The sequence below is a fragment of the Blennius ocellaris genome (assembly GCF_963422515.1).
Source record: "Blennius ocellaris genome assembly, chromosome: 5".
Taxonomy (NCBI): domain Eukaryota; kingdom Metazoa; phylum Chordata; class Actinopteri; order Blenniiformes; family Blenniidae; genus Blennius; species Blennius ocellaris.
Window position 1 is genome coordinate 21,914,880 of NC_137654.1, and position 13,344 is coordinate 21,928,223.

Consider the following 13,344-nt stretch of genomic DNA (forward strand, 5'->3'; position numbering starts at 1 on the left):
ATAATCTCAATGTAATTTGTATTTATTGTCATTGTCATTAAACGAGCAGTGTAGTTTTACTGTGCTGTAATTCACATGTGTGTGTCTGAAAATGTTTATTTAATGATAGCAACAACAAAGGTTCTACTAATGAAACGTGACTTTCTGTTGTCTCAAGGAGTTGAGATAAAAAAAATTCCGAGGTTCACTTGAACGCACCACGCATTAGCGTCGCTATTGGCTGTCGTAGCTGTCAATCAGGACTCGGGCCCCACCCCCGGCCGGTTCAGAGGAAACTGTAGTTGTCGCTCCACGTTGGAGCTCAAAACTCAGTCAGCATCTTTCTCGGGCGGGTTTTTTTTTTCCTCCCTCCGCTGCCACCATGACGTTCAGGAGGCTGAAGAAGATGAACTCCAGCGGGCCGGTGGACGCAGGAACCGCATCCCAGGACCACGACATTTATTTCCCTTCGTCCAAGTCGGACAGCTGCAGGACGGTGGAGCTGAGCTCCAGCTCCTCGGAGGTCTACAACTACAAGACTCTGGCTTACTCCGGGGGGACGCTGCCCAGGAACTTCAAGAAGGTGAGGAGTGTCTCCCAACTCCTTCTGCTGCACGTTTACAAAACCTCATGATGCTGCAGGAACCAGAGAGAAAAGTTTATTTAGTAGTTTATTTATGTTGACATGACTTGTCATCCATTGGCTCCGTTTGATGTTGTTTCCTTTGGAGGTTAATGAGGGGATTTATTTTATTATATTTTGTCACATCGACACCGTTCGAGTATTTTCAAGTCCTTTAAAGTGTGTCTTGTGGCTGTTGTTGTATCTGGAAGGTGTTATTGGTCTCCAGAGGACATGTGACTGAGGGTCAACAGAAGCCCATCCAGGGCCAAGTGTGGACCACCCAGACACTCAGTCTGATTTATGATCAGTCCCCTTCATCACATCAAGATTTATCACTCGGATTGAAAGAGGATGATGAGCCCCAGTCCACCTCTTCTATGACTTTTCCCACTTTCCTGTCTCAGACGTTTCAAACCTGACCATCTGTAATCCTAATCCGGTCACTGCATGTCAGCCTGAGTCTAGCTGAACCCCCAATCTGAGGTACAGTTTCCAGGAATGACAGCAGCTGAAGTCAAAATTGCATAAATGTGGGCTAAAGGTTTGCTTGGCTGGTGGGATCAATCAGCACTTCTTCTTTTTTCTTTTTTGTTTTCCTCAAATATTTCATGTGATTGAATTCTCTAACTTGATTTTCTTCTTGGAGAAGTTAAGAGAGAATTCCAGACATGTGTAACTGTAACTGTAACTGGAGGCACAGTGGCTGGAGTGAGGGGCTACAACACTGCATTGTATACACACACACACACACACACACACACACACACACACACACACACACACACACACACACACACACACACACACACACACACACACCCACCCACCCTCGACCCTCTGTGGGTATTTGGGAATAAATGCACTCATTGAGAGGAGAGCAGGACAATTCTGTAAGTGTTGGGACATAAAGAAAGCAACATTTCACTGCGTGGAGGGACTCTTGACACAAAGCTGCCTTTCATGGGAGCAGCATTTGAAAATGATTGAGTTGGAACAGAGGTGGATTGATTTTAGGTGATTTAGTGGACAGATACCTTCCCCTCCTTATTTACACAGTCAGGTAGGGCAGGAACCTGACCTGCTGCTGACTTGGGGGATTTCTCTCAATGGGCTTATTGTGGGAAGCGGTTCACCGCCGTGTCTTATTTGTTTCTTTTAATAGACTCTGGTTTACGTAAACTGCTTGAAATTGGAGAAATTCTCAGATAGGTCAACAGTTAGGAGCGCCTGACAGAGGCTGATTTGCTGTGAAATTGCAGCTTATTTTAGCCGTGTTCTTGATGCCGTGACTGATGAACGTAAACAAAGACCAGCCAGACATGACTTTCCAGTTCCAACAACAATATTTTCCGCGCAGGTATGATGGCCTAGTGGCATAAAATTACAAAATGCACCACACGGTACACGTGTACGGCTTTTGAGACTTGACAGACCGGTCGATGTATTGATGTCTGGGTGTGTCACGAAAGTGTTGGAAGGGGTGGGGGGGGGGGGGGGGGGGGAACCCTTGTGAGCAATCCGTGAACTCACACGGGTTTCTGGCACACTTCACACCTTGTTTTCGTTTTTTTTTCCTCGCAGGCTGCCGGGCTGCAGAAGTGGAAACCCCTCATACAAACGCCAGAACCACAAAGGTACCATCTTCCTCATCCCTCTGTGGCATTTCTCCTTCGCTCCGTGTAATTATTTAGTGGCTCCCCCGGTGACAGCCCCCCCATAAACACTATTACAAAGACCCTTTCCTCACAGCCTCATTATCTGAAACAGTAATTCCAACAGTGATCTTCTGTGTTTGCAATCCTCCTTATGCATGGGGTTCTCGCATATCCGCATGCATTTTCATGTATGCCTGTGCTGCTGCAGCGAGATGCTGCACGGTGACGTCCTTCAGTCCAACATATTGTTGGACTGTACGTCTGCCTGTGACGTCCGCACGCTGCCGGGCACAGAGGAACTCCTGTGCAGCCAGCAGAGACATCTTGTTATGCAATTGAGATAAGGATTCACATGAATACAGACATTAACCTCGTCATGACTTTTAACTCTGCTTGGTCTGTTCATCTGCATGTTTTTTCTTTTCTTTCTTTCTTTAACACAAAACAGTGTTTTGTATTAGAATCAGATATACAGTTCTCATTACCGCTATCCTGCATGCCGATGGGTGAACTTTATTAGTGTTTATTAGGTTGGAAATCTGCAAGTCTAATTTCTCAGAAGGAAAGTGGCAGCTTTATACAAACTCTTACAATTTAGTACAGAACCAGAAAACAGGGTAACAAAACCTTTTATATGTTCTGCGTTGTTCAACCATCAGTTTAAAACTTGAAAAGTTGTCACACGTGCAATGCTGGGGAAGAGATTATTAAAGTACTTTATCTGTATGAGACTGTCAGAAGATGAAAGTCTGCTGTCAATCACTTTATCATTAAATGATCACACTAATAACCTTACATATTGACTGGTAATGATGTTGTGCACCTAAAGTTTGACACTTTTCATTTGTGTTTTTTTTTTGGCAGGAAGGTGGTGGTGCTGGAGAAAAAGGAGGATGAGACGTTTGGCTTTGAGATCCAGGTAAGAAGATTAACGGTGATCTAGGGGGGGGATGATTTCTGAACCACTCGAGTGCCTTTTAACGGGATTTTCCGTCATCAGCAGCATCTCTGTCGACAGATGACTGAAGCGTCTCTATCGCCTCGCCGCATCTCTTAATCTCGACGTTTGCCGAGCTGGTTGAGGGCGAAAGGTCGCGTGTCGATCCAATAAATCATTGCCGTTAATCCCATGACTCGGGAGAAGAAGAGATGTTTTTATATTCTCTCCCAGCATCTGTATTTTAAGCCGTGCGGTTTCCTCACACGCCTCGCCGGTGTTACCTGCTGCTCTCTCTCACAGCAGCGGACGAGTCCGAACATCAGACCTCGATATCTGTCGGATCTCTGTCTGGCACATCGGCCCGAAGCGCCGCCTCACAACGTCGGCCGTTTTTTTCTCTTTTCTCCGTTCTTTGACTCGACTAAAGCGAGTCGGTCGATCTCGGATATTGTAGCGCTTTGGAGTTCAGTTGGACGTTTCTGTGTGTGAAGTACTTCTTCAGGGTGGAAAGGACGTATTGTTCTATTTACAGTTTTGTTAGTGAGTTCCGCCCTTCCTGTCAGCCCGAAGGAAGTGAGATCATGAGGAGCGTGTTTGACTGTCAGCAGAGAGGAGAAGAGATGAGTCTGAAGTCCGGTGTTTACTGCTGTGTTTGATGATACTCTCTCTCTCTCTCCTCTCCTCTCCTCTCACACTCTCTTGGTCGGCATGTAAAATTGAGATTTGCATGTCAGTGGCATTTGCATGACTTCATCATTTCGGGGCTGCCGGTATGAAAACCAGCGGCACACAGGGGGGCGAAGCCATTGCAAAAAATTTCCAGAGACCACGTTGGCGCAGATGAAGGCGCTCGATAAGTCGTGTGCTGGTTTCGAAATGGTTCAGTCTGCATTTTGAGGGGAAAGACTCCGTCAGCGGCGGCCTGTTGGCCGACTGATAGTTGTATCGGTTGTTGCGTGACAAGAGGAAGTCTATCTTTGTTCTGCAGCACTCTGACCTTCTGCACAGAGGCACTGCGGTGAATGAAAGGAGGAAGAGCATGCAAATATACACGTGGAAGTAACGCAAACCGTTTCCAGGACGACAAAACAATAGAGCCTCAAACAGATCATTAAAAAAAAAAATCGATACATTTATTCATCATATTTAAAACAGATATAATAAAAGCAGGCAGTACAAAAGTCGTAGGTAAATGTTGGAATTAGATATAGTGTGCCAACTGTTGCCATCATAAATTAAACACTCAATTCATTGAAACAACCCAACAGGACAGCAATCAAGTTTAAATCCCATAAACCCTGTCGGGTGTATTGAATTTTAGTGATCAATACAAATGTAGCCATACTGGCAAATAAAGAGCTAAAAAAGAACAAATAAGCTTGTTTGTTTGCATTCAGAGTATTCTAATGGGAATATGTCAATTTAATAATTCATTATACTCATCTTAAATAGACGGAAACTTAAAAAAGAACTAGCTACTGCATCTTATTGGACATTTAATGATGGATGTTGACAAAGTGAAGCAGCAGTTTGTGTTGAAAAGAAACTTCCGGTGTGTGCGCGTTGTCGTCACGTTTCAGCGGGATCGGCGACGGCGGCGTCTTTCCTGCGGCGTTCCCATCGCCGCCGCCTCGGCCTGTCATTCCGTGCGCACGGCGATTCCTGGACATTCCGATTGAGGAGCTTTGTCGTATTTACTGCGATCGCTCTGCCTCTTTCAGACTTACGGTCTCCACCATCAGGACCAGAACTCGGTGGAGATGTGCACGTTTGTCTGTAAGGTGCACGACGACAGCCCGGCCCAGCAGGCCGGACTCAAAGTTGGTGAGCTATAACCATATTTGTTGTTGTTTTTTTTATATATATATATATACCTCCCCTCCTCCACTATTTTGTATGTTTTGTGTCTGGAAGCCCAAAATAACCTGGAAAACACTTGAAATCAACATGAGGGGAAGTGAGCGTGACATCAGGCTGCGGTTCATCTCATCCCCTTTTTTTCCGCGTTTGCCAGCTGACACTTGTGCGCCGTGCGTCAACAGAAGCACTTATGAGTTTCAGCCCACCGTTTAGAGAAGTACAAATATGACTGTGTTCCCACTCATTTCTCCCGTCCGCAAACAACGGAGCGAGCGGCCGTTTCAGCCAACACGTATTTACCAGCTCCTCTCACCGGCCTGCCAGGCGAGCCGCTTATAGGATGTGATATTTTTATTTGACAAACAAGTCTGGGTTCATTTAGGTCGTTTGGCTCACATTTAGAAGCACAGCATCAAAACAAACAGCTTATATATGTATGTTGTTGGTGGGGTTTTTTTTTTTGAAAAGAGGCTCTTTGCCCCATATCGTGGTTCGCTTCACTTGAATCCGCTCTGGTTTTCAAACCCGTGACGGTTCAGTCACAAGCCGGCCGCTCTCAAGCACCGAGCCTCCTTCAGTGCGTTAAAAAGGGGAAAGAAGAAGAAGAAGAAAGAAAAAAAAACACGGTGAAGAGGATTTATCTGCTTCTGCAGCCTCTTTCTTTCTTCCGAGCCGGTGTGTGCCACCTCAGTTTCACTTCCTACATTCCTCACATGCTCGCTCTTTTGTCCCATGTGTCTTTCTGCGGACGCACCGACTTCATCACCGCAGGTTTTGAAAAGAGGAAAATAAGCTTTGTGCTCATGTCTCACAAAGGCCGCTGTCACGTCAGAGAGTCCACACCACATCAAGTTGCCAAAGTGGAAACCGTGTGACTCTCATAGACATCTATAAAATGAATTTTAAAAAAAGAAATTCACGTTTTGACACTGTGCAATAAACAGCACATTTTGATTTTCTGCTATAAAGAGTTTCTTCACACGCGAGCGTCACTGATGAGCGGAATGGCACGACTACACACACGCACACTCTCTCCCCACATTTGTGTTGCACGTGTGTTGGGAATCAAAAGCACTTCTCCAGCCTGCATCTTGTTGTAATTGAAGTGCGTCCTGACCTCAGTGCTGCTGGTTAACACACATTTTGTGTGTGTGTGTGTGTCTGTGTTCGTAGGGGACACCATCTCCAGTGTGAACGAGGCCACCGTGGAGGGATTTCGACACAAGGAGATCGTTCAGCTCATCAGAGCCTCTGGCAACACACTCAGGTACACTGGAAGATAACAAGCGCAGCTTTCATCAAACACAAACAAAAACACCTCGGCATGTGCTCCGCTGGGTTTTTTTTTTCCAGGAATGTTGTTTGGTCTGGTGAACAGTTTTTACCTGATAATGATTCAGGAAAGAAGTGACCTGGAAAAATTGGCCAAATGTAAACAGTAATGGACCCGACCAAACTAGAAGTCCTTCGCGTTATCAAGGATTTCAGAAGCGAAGTAGGTTGAACTGGGAAGAACAGTGCAGTGAGACTGAAACTAGAAAAGTGTGCAAATCTTCTAAAGGAAGATAAAAAGACAATGATGAGAGATTTATTGATTATATATTATATATAAAACAGTACATTAAGGTTCCAGATATAAATATAGAAAAATGTCAATACATAGAATACATGCAAATTTGCTTAAGTTCATCATTCAAATCATCTGCAGACAGATTTGTGTCGCTAAGCAACTTTCTAAGGGTCCAGTGAAACCCGGTGTTTGAGTTTCAAGTTGAATTGATATTCTTTTTAATTACGCTTCTTAAAACTTTTGCCAATAAGTATATCATTGCATTCCTATGGGCCTGTAAAGCACTTTTAATTGCTTCCTGCATAAATTAAGCTTTAAAAATAAGGTAGCCTTTTTTTCATCCGATATCTACTTTCCATCTGAAATGTCTTTTTTTTGTTCATCACTTTTAATTTTGAATTCTCAAAAACAACCTGCAGCTATTATCTCTATATGAGAGTCATCTCTTGTGATTAAAACAAACACGCCGTATATGACAGAGAGTGAAAGAAGTCCAGCTTCTTTCACGCCGACACTGTTGAAGCTTATAGGTACAGACTTAATGGGATAAAAGCTGAACTCAGCCCTATTTAAACCCAGTTTATTCACTTCGACTAGCAATCCTGCCCACTGTGTCTTGGGTTCTCTGTCAGGATATCAGTTTTCTCAGTGGGTGTTTTAATATGAGCCACACGTTCTTGCGTATATCTTTCAAACGGGCAAATTAGCGCCGCTTCGCCTGGGAGCTGCTGCGAAAGACGTGAGGTGAACCACATCAGAGGGCCAGCTTTTATTGACTTGACAGCATGAATTTATAGTTACAATTCAAGTCCCTATAAAGTGTTTGTGAAAATGAACTCTGAAAGTTGTTCCTTCACGTGATTGAGTGTCTTGACTGGAAGTTTCTCATCCTCCCCCTTCTCTCCTCCTCCTCCTCCTGCTGCTTGTAAACTTGTTGCTTGATACCGAGACCCCGTTCCCACCAGCGACGTATCAAAAGGGCCTTTCATATGGCCGCTGCTTTCTGCCCTTGTAGTTTTTATAAGTGCTTCCTGTCACGCTTATTAACTCTGTTGCCTTCTGGCTCTTCTTTTAAAGGCTGGAGACGGTTTACAGTGACTCAATCCGAAAAGCTGAGCTGGAGGCCCGGCTGCAGTATCTGAAGGTGAGGGTTTTTTTTTTTTTTTTTAACCTTTTGACTGTTGCTACAACATTTTTGTTTCAGCACTTGATGGGTGTCCAGCAACCACACACACACACACACACCCACACACACAGGATATAGACGTGTCCTCCCCCTCCCTCCACACCTGTCCCGACAGCAGCTCCACCTGTTGCATCAGCAGCCTGTGCAGCCGGCTCGCCGCTCACTGCAGACATTCTTCACTGGCGCTGCCTGTGAAGTGGCTGCAGCGAGGGAGCTTTGCCTCCAGATTACAGCAGCTGTCCGGCTCTAATCCGCTGCAACACTGCTGCCTTCTGAGATACTAATCCGGCGTTTTAAACATTTAACCTGCTGCTAAACGTGCTGCGTTTTTTTCCGACATGGCCCATTTGTTGGATTCCCATTAAAATATTGAACTGCCTTGAAAAAGTCATGTGAAAGCTCTGAAGCTGCTGTTGTCCTGCAGTTTTGTTTGTTGTGGTTTTCGAGTCACAATCGGTTCAAACGTGCCTTTGTTTTCCTTTGTAGCAAACTCTTCATGAGAAATGGGATGAATATCGCTCGCTAATGGTGCAGGAGCAGAGGCTTGTTCACGGTAGGTCACAATGTACGCGGATGTAATTCGACAGATGATTTAGTTCAGGCTGTAATTGAATTCTAAATAATGGTGAATCAAATCAGTTGATCTGTCGTCCTGGTGTATCTGTCTGTGCAATTCTACACACGTTCAATCTTCTAATGTTTCTGATTAACTTAATATCTCGTTGAGCTTTTTATTGATAGAAGATGCTTTATGCCAGTATATCCGAAAAAAAGATGGAGCTGGACAGATGTGTGTGAATTCAGTCACTATGTCTCCAGTGTATTCACACGAAGTCCTCAGTAAAAATCCTAACATTCATCCACCATCTATGCCGCTTATCCAGTTCAGGGTGGCGGGGTGCTGGAGCCAATCCCAGCCTACTGTGGGCAGAACTACAACCTGGACAAACACATATAGACAGACAAACCATTTATTTAGCAATTCAGCATCACCACTTAACCTCTCGTGGACATTTTTACCCGGAGGAAACACGTGCAAACTGACGCACACATTCACACACCATTGGAGGCTGCGCTCCAGTGGGAGTAGTTTGGGGTTCAGTGTCTTGCCCAAGGACACTTCGGCACATAGGCAGGCAGAGATGGGAATCAAACCTCCAACCTTCCGATTGGGAGACGACCGCTCTGTGCCGCCCCTAAAGAAAATCCTTACAACCATGACAAATGTGCAACGATGTGACACAACGTAAATGGAAGCGGTTGACCAGAAGTCACTTGTGCCTTTCCCAGGGGGGCTGAACGTATAAACAAAAATGCAAGAAATTCCTTTGAACAAATGCCGTCTTGTACTCGGTTCATCTCCCGTGCCTTCTTCTCATCAGCTTCTTTAAGTTGTGGTGGTCTCCCGTCCTCACGGCGCTCTTCTCCCCTGCAGGCATCGTGCTGAGTGATGCCGCCGTGTACGAGTCCCTGGAGTTGGCCGGTGTGTACGGCAGCCTCGGCGCCCCCAGCCCCGCGGCACAGCGAGCGCTCCGCTGCACGGGCAGCACCAGCAGCAGCGCCAGCTTCCTCAGCACGGCCACCGAGGACGACCCTCTGTACCAGACGTGCCTGTACCAGGCGGACGGCGGCGGCGGCGGCGGCGTCGACTCGGACAACGCGGACAGAAAAAAGGAGCAGCGTCAGCAGAGGCCGCTCCGTCTCCGGCCGGCCAGCGAGCTCTTCACCGCTGCCAAGACGCAGCTGACCCGCAGCGCCAGCACGCGCAGCTACGTGAGGGGGTCGGCGCCGGCGTCGTCCGGCCCGGGGGACAAGCAGGGAGGATTTGGCTCGCTGCAGAGGAAGCAGAAACCCAAGAGCTTCCGCAGGCGCCTCCTCAAATTCATCCCGGGCTTGAATCGACCGCTGGAGGAGGAGGAGAGCAAACTGTGAGCGGCGAGCAGCGCTTGAAGCCCAGAAGCACCTGAGAAACTTAAAAACTGCCAAAGAAAACTACAAAACTGTCCAAAGAGTGAAGAACAATTGATTGGATGGGCGGACCAATGGACATTCGACTGCAACGAGTCGCTGTCGGCGTTCCACAACTGTACATAACGTTTGTTTTGACTTTTTAAATTATTTATTTATTTTGTTTCTGTACAGAATTTTTTTTTTTCTTCGCATGCAAGACTTTAACTTTGACAGTTATATGACCCATGTAAATGTGCAAGACAACATTTTTCATATTGTCTCTGGATCATTCACAGTTGACCTTGATTTATGTTTTTCCACACAAAGTTCATGGCTCCTCAAAATAAAATATGCATCATTTTCTGATTACGCGCTGCTTATTTTGTGCAAGACTCTCACAAGTTATTTTGTTCCTCAAGCCACAACTTTTTATGGGAATTGCAGCTGCCAAACTTAATTTAGTGCTCTGACCTCGAGTGTTTCGTACGATCTGTTTGTAGTTTCCCTGGTGGAGATTCGTCTTTTCGCATGTGATGCCTACAAATATAGTAAGCCTTTATCGCTTCACAGCTTTCTGAAGAATATTATTGACCGTGGTTTGGAGGTTAGTGTATGCGGCTTTGGGGTGCTTTAGGCAGTTCTGATGCCGTGAGGTATCCAGAAAGGAGGCTGTTGTGTCGGCTCTGACACAGTTTATTGTTGGGAGAATAGTGAGGAATGTTCGGAGAAAAGCATGACCCGAAATTCCAAACACAACCGCTTTCTTTCAGCTCCTGCAGACCAAACGCCGATTCCCCGTCTTCCACGCTCGCAGATTCCCATGGCGTGCTTCAGTTGTGCATGGCCTGATTTGGGTGAGTCTCTTGAGTGAGTGTGTGTTTGTGTGTGTGTGTGTTGGGCGGGGGTCACTCGCAGTCTTTTCATTCCTGGCTCCCAGCTGACCCATGAGGTCATGGTGGTCACTCTCTCTGTTGGCGCTGCGGCGCTGATCCCCTTTGTCCCCGGCCGCTTCATTCACAGATGCAGCAGGAGTGTCGATGATGGTGCGCGATGGTATGCGGCCATGTGTCGGAGCCGGTCCCTCTTCAGGCGAGTGAGGAGGGGGAGGAGGGGTGGGTGGAAGGGTCACTGATATAAAGGATTGTTATGCGTGGTCGCTGGTGCTTAAAAGCAGGGTTTCGTGGCGAATGGCCTGAACACATAACGACGGGCTAATTAGTCACGATAACGGCACGCTTAAAACAATGTCTGAAAGGAACATTTAGAGACAGAGGAGCCAAACCAGGAGGGTGCAGCTGATGCACAGCGATTAACACAGCAGGAGAAGAGGACAACCATGCAATTGCAAATATTTGGACGTGGCCTCCCTGCCAAAACACTGCTGTTGATTCAAAGACCCGATGGTGAATTTGCTTTGGTCTTTGTGCAGCTATAGACTGAAATACCTTTCTGCTGATTCTACTGTTTGTCTACTGCAGGTTAGTTAAGTGCTTTCGCTTCTCTGCTCTGCAACACCCCGATGTTGTCATTGGGAGATGGAGGCCGGATTGTAGATGCACAACTTATTCAAGCAACATGAGCACAAAAGCATGCCGCGTCGGTGAAATTTTATTTTGAAATAATATGTAAAAGTACATTGTACAGGATTTCTTTTCTCCCAAAAATTCTGAAATCTCATCCATGGACGAGTTGTCCTACAATCGTTGCATGAACAATCTCAAAACTGCCATCATTCAGTTCAGTTCCAAATTGGTGGTTGGTGCGTGCAAGTGAACAAAAACGGCTATATCTGTTCATTAAAAAAAATGATCGTAACACTTTAGTAGAATTTATACATGTATATAAAACCATCACTGATAAAGAAAATAAGCAAAGATTAACATCTAAGTTTGACTTGCATAAACATTTGTTCTTGTGAAATAACTCATTTAAATCATACCAATATTTGTAAATTGAAAGCTTTAAGTCTTCTTATATAAAGCTGTTGTTATGCATGAAATGTGCATGAAAACATTTCTAAAAATGTACAAGAGAATAATCTCAGTAATTTCCTCCATTAATGTTAGGCAGGAGTCTGTAAACACAGAGAATCACTAATTTTCCAGAGGCTGTTTGTGTAAACACACACAAGAGATTTTTTGTTGGGTTTTTTTTCAGTTCCAGCTCAACATGAAAATATCGTGTCAAACAAAGAGGATGAAAATTACATTAATTGTGTGACCACACTTTCTCATTCGGCAGTGTTTCCTGGTCCTGGACCTGTGGAGCCTCTGCTTTGCGTGTCTCCTTGCTACTTCACACTTCATTCAAATGATTAAGTCATTAACAGGCTTCTGCAGAGCTTGATGACAACCTCCCCCCCCTTTTTTTTTTTTAACCTGGCGTGTTGTAACAGAGACACATTGAGCCCATGCAGGGCAGGGACCGTCCTCTGCAGAGCGGGAGGATCTCATAACGTCGGAAGGACTCCACAGGGAGCAGAGATGTGACTGAAGGCCCATTTTGATGCCAATAGGTTTGAAGACTTTTTAGTTTTAGTACAAAAACCTTTGAAATCATTAATGATATTGTGTTTGTATGATGAACATCAAAGGCAAAGTTCTTGAAGTGGTCAGACTGACAACAAAATAATCACAGTTTATATACCCAAGGGTTCATATGTAAAGGAAATCAAAATGCAGATGAGCTGCCCTGACACACCTGTTTGGAGTCAAATGATTTCCAAGGCATAGCTTGTATAGAAAAGATTTTAAAACGGTCAATATCAGGTTCTGGCTCAACTCCAGGACTGTACAACGGAGTTTACATGTTCTACCTGTTCATAAGCTCTCCAATCCAGTTTAATTTCAATGTTGAGTTGATCGCAAACTCTCGTTAAGGAATTGTTCTATTCTCAACTTGATGACAATATCAGTGGTTCTTAATCTGATTCTAATTTTTCAATAAGAATCGTATTTTATTAATCCCTTAAATTTCTTTTAACGAATTGAGCCATCGGTAGGCAGCCACATAATGTAGCACTCAGGGGAAACTCGAGGTGTCAAGGGGTCTTGCTCAGGGATCCCCGGTGGGGAAACCAGCATACCCAGAAGAAACCCTTGCACACACAAGGAGAACATGCAAACTCCACACACAAAGAACCCCGGCTGGATTTGTACCCATGACATTCTTGCTGTGATGCGAGAGCGGTAACCATTGTTCCACCATGCCACCTGAAAATCTGAAACTTGGCTTGAAACAAAGCTTATATCTGTTTCACTGTAACAAGGTCACTGTTTGTCTCCAAAGTAAAGAGACAGACCAAGAAGTTGGCGCACATGTTAAGGCGAACTCTGAGATACACAGCTGGATAAATCGACTATCTTCAAACTACTGCCTCAAAAATTATATGGGATCATAGGTTGTCAATGCCCTTTCAGGTCTCAGAGGGTTTCCTGCCTTCAGTAAACATGTAAGTACAATTACAGCTTGATGTTGCCCTGCATGAAATCCAAATCCAAAGAAATCAGTAAATATCTTTCATGTTAAATATTTCAGGGAGAATTGCATGATAATGTCATGCTATTTCCCCTCTCTGTG

General features: G+C 45.1%; 1 protein-coding gene across 1 annotated transcript; it reads left to right on the top strand.

The window, feature by feature from the left end:
* Positions 1-326: 326 nt before the first annotated feature.
* On the top strand, positions 327-10,131 carry tamalin (trafficking regulator and scaffold protein tamalin). The gene is made up of 8 exons (XM_080496256.1): positions 327-562; positions 2,186-2,238; positions 3,124-3,178; positions 4,921-5,023; positions 6,233-6,326; positions 7,707-7,773; positions 8,302-8,368; positions 9,251-10,131. The coding sequence occupies exons 1-8, from the start codon at positions 362-364 to the stop codon at positions 9,745-9,747; spliced, it is 1,137 nt and encodes a 378-aa protein (XP_080352382.1). The 5' UTR covers positions 327-361; the 3' UTR covers positions 9,748-10,131.
* Positions 10,132-13,344: the final 3,213 nt, after the last annotated feature.

Excerpts from the sequence above, each read along its gene's own strand:
- tamalin (XM_080496256.1), top strand. The coding sequence starts at position 362 with ATGACGTTCAGGAGGCTGAAGAAGATGAACTCCAGCGGGCCGGTGGAC. Across the intron at positions 3,179-4,920 it reads CGTTTGGCTTTGAGATCCAG|ACTTACGGTCTCCACCATCA; the intron begins GTAAGAAGATTA and ends TGCCTCTTTCAG. Across the intron at positions 8,369-9,250 it reads GGAGCAGAGGCTTGTTCACG|GCATCGTGCTGAGTGATGCC; the intron begins GTAGGTCACAAT and ends TCTCCCCTGCAG.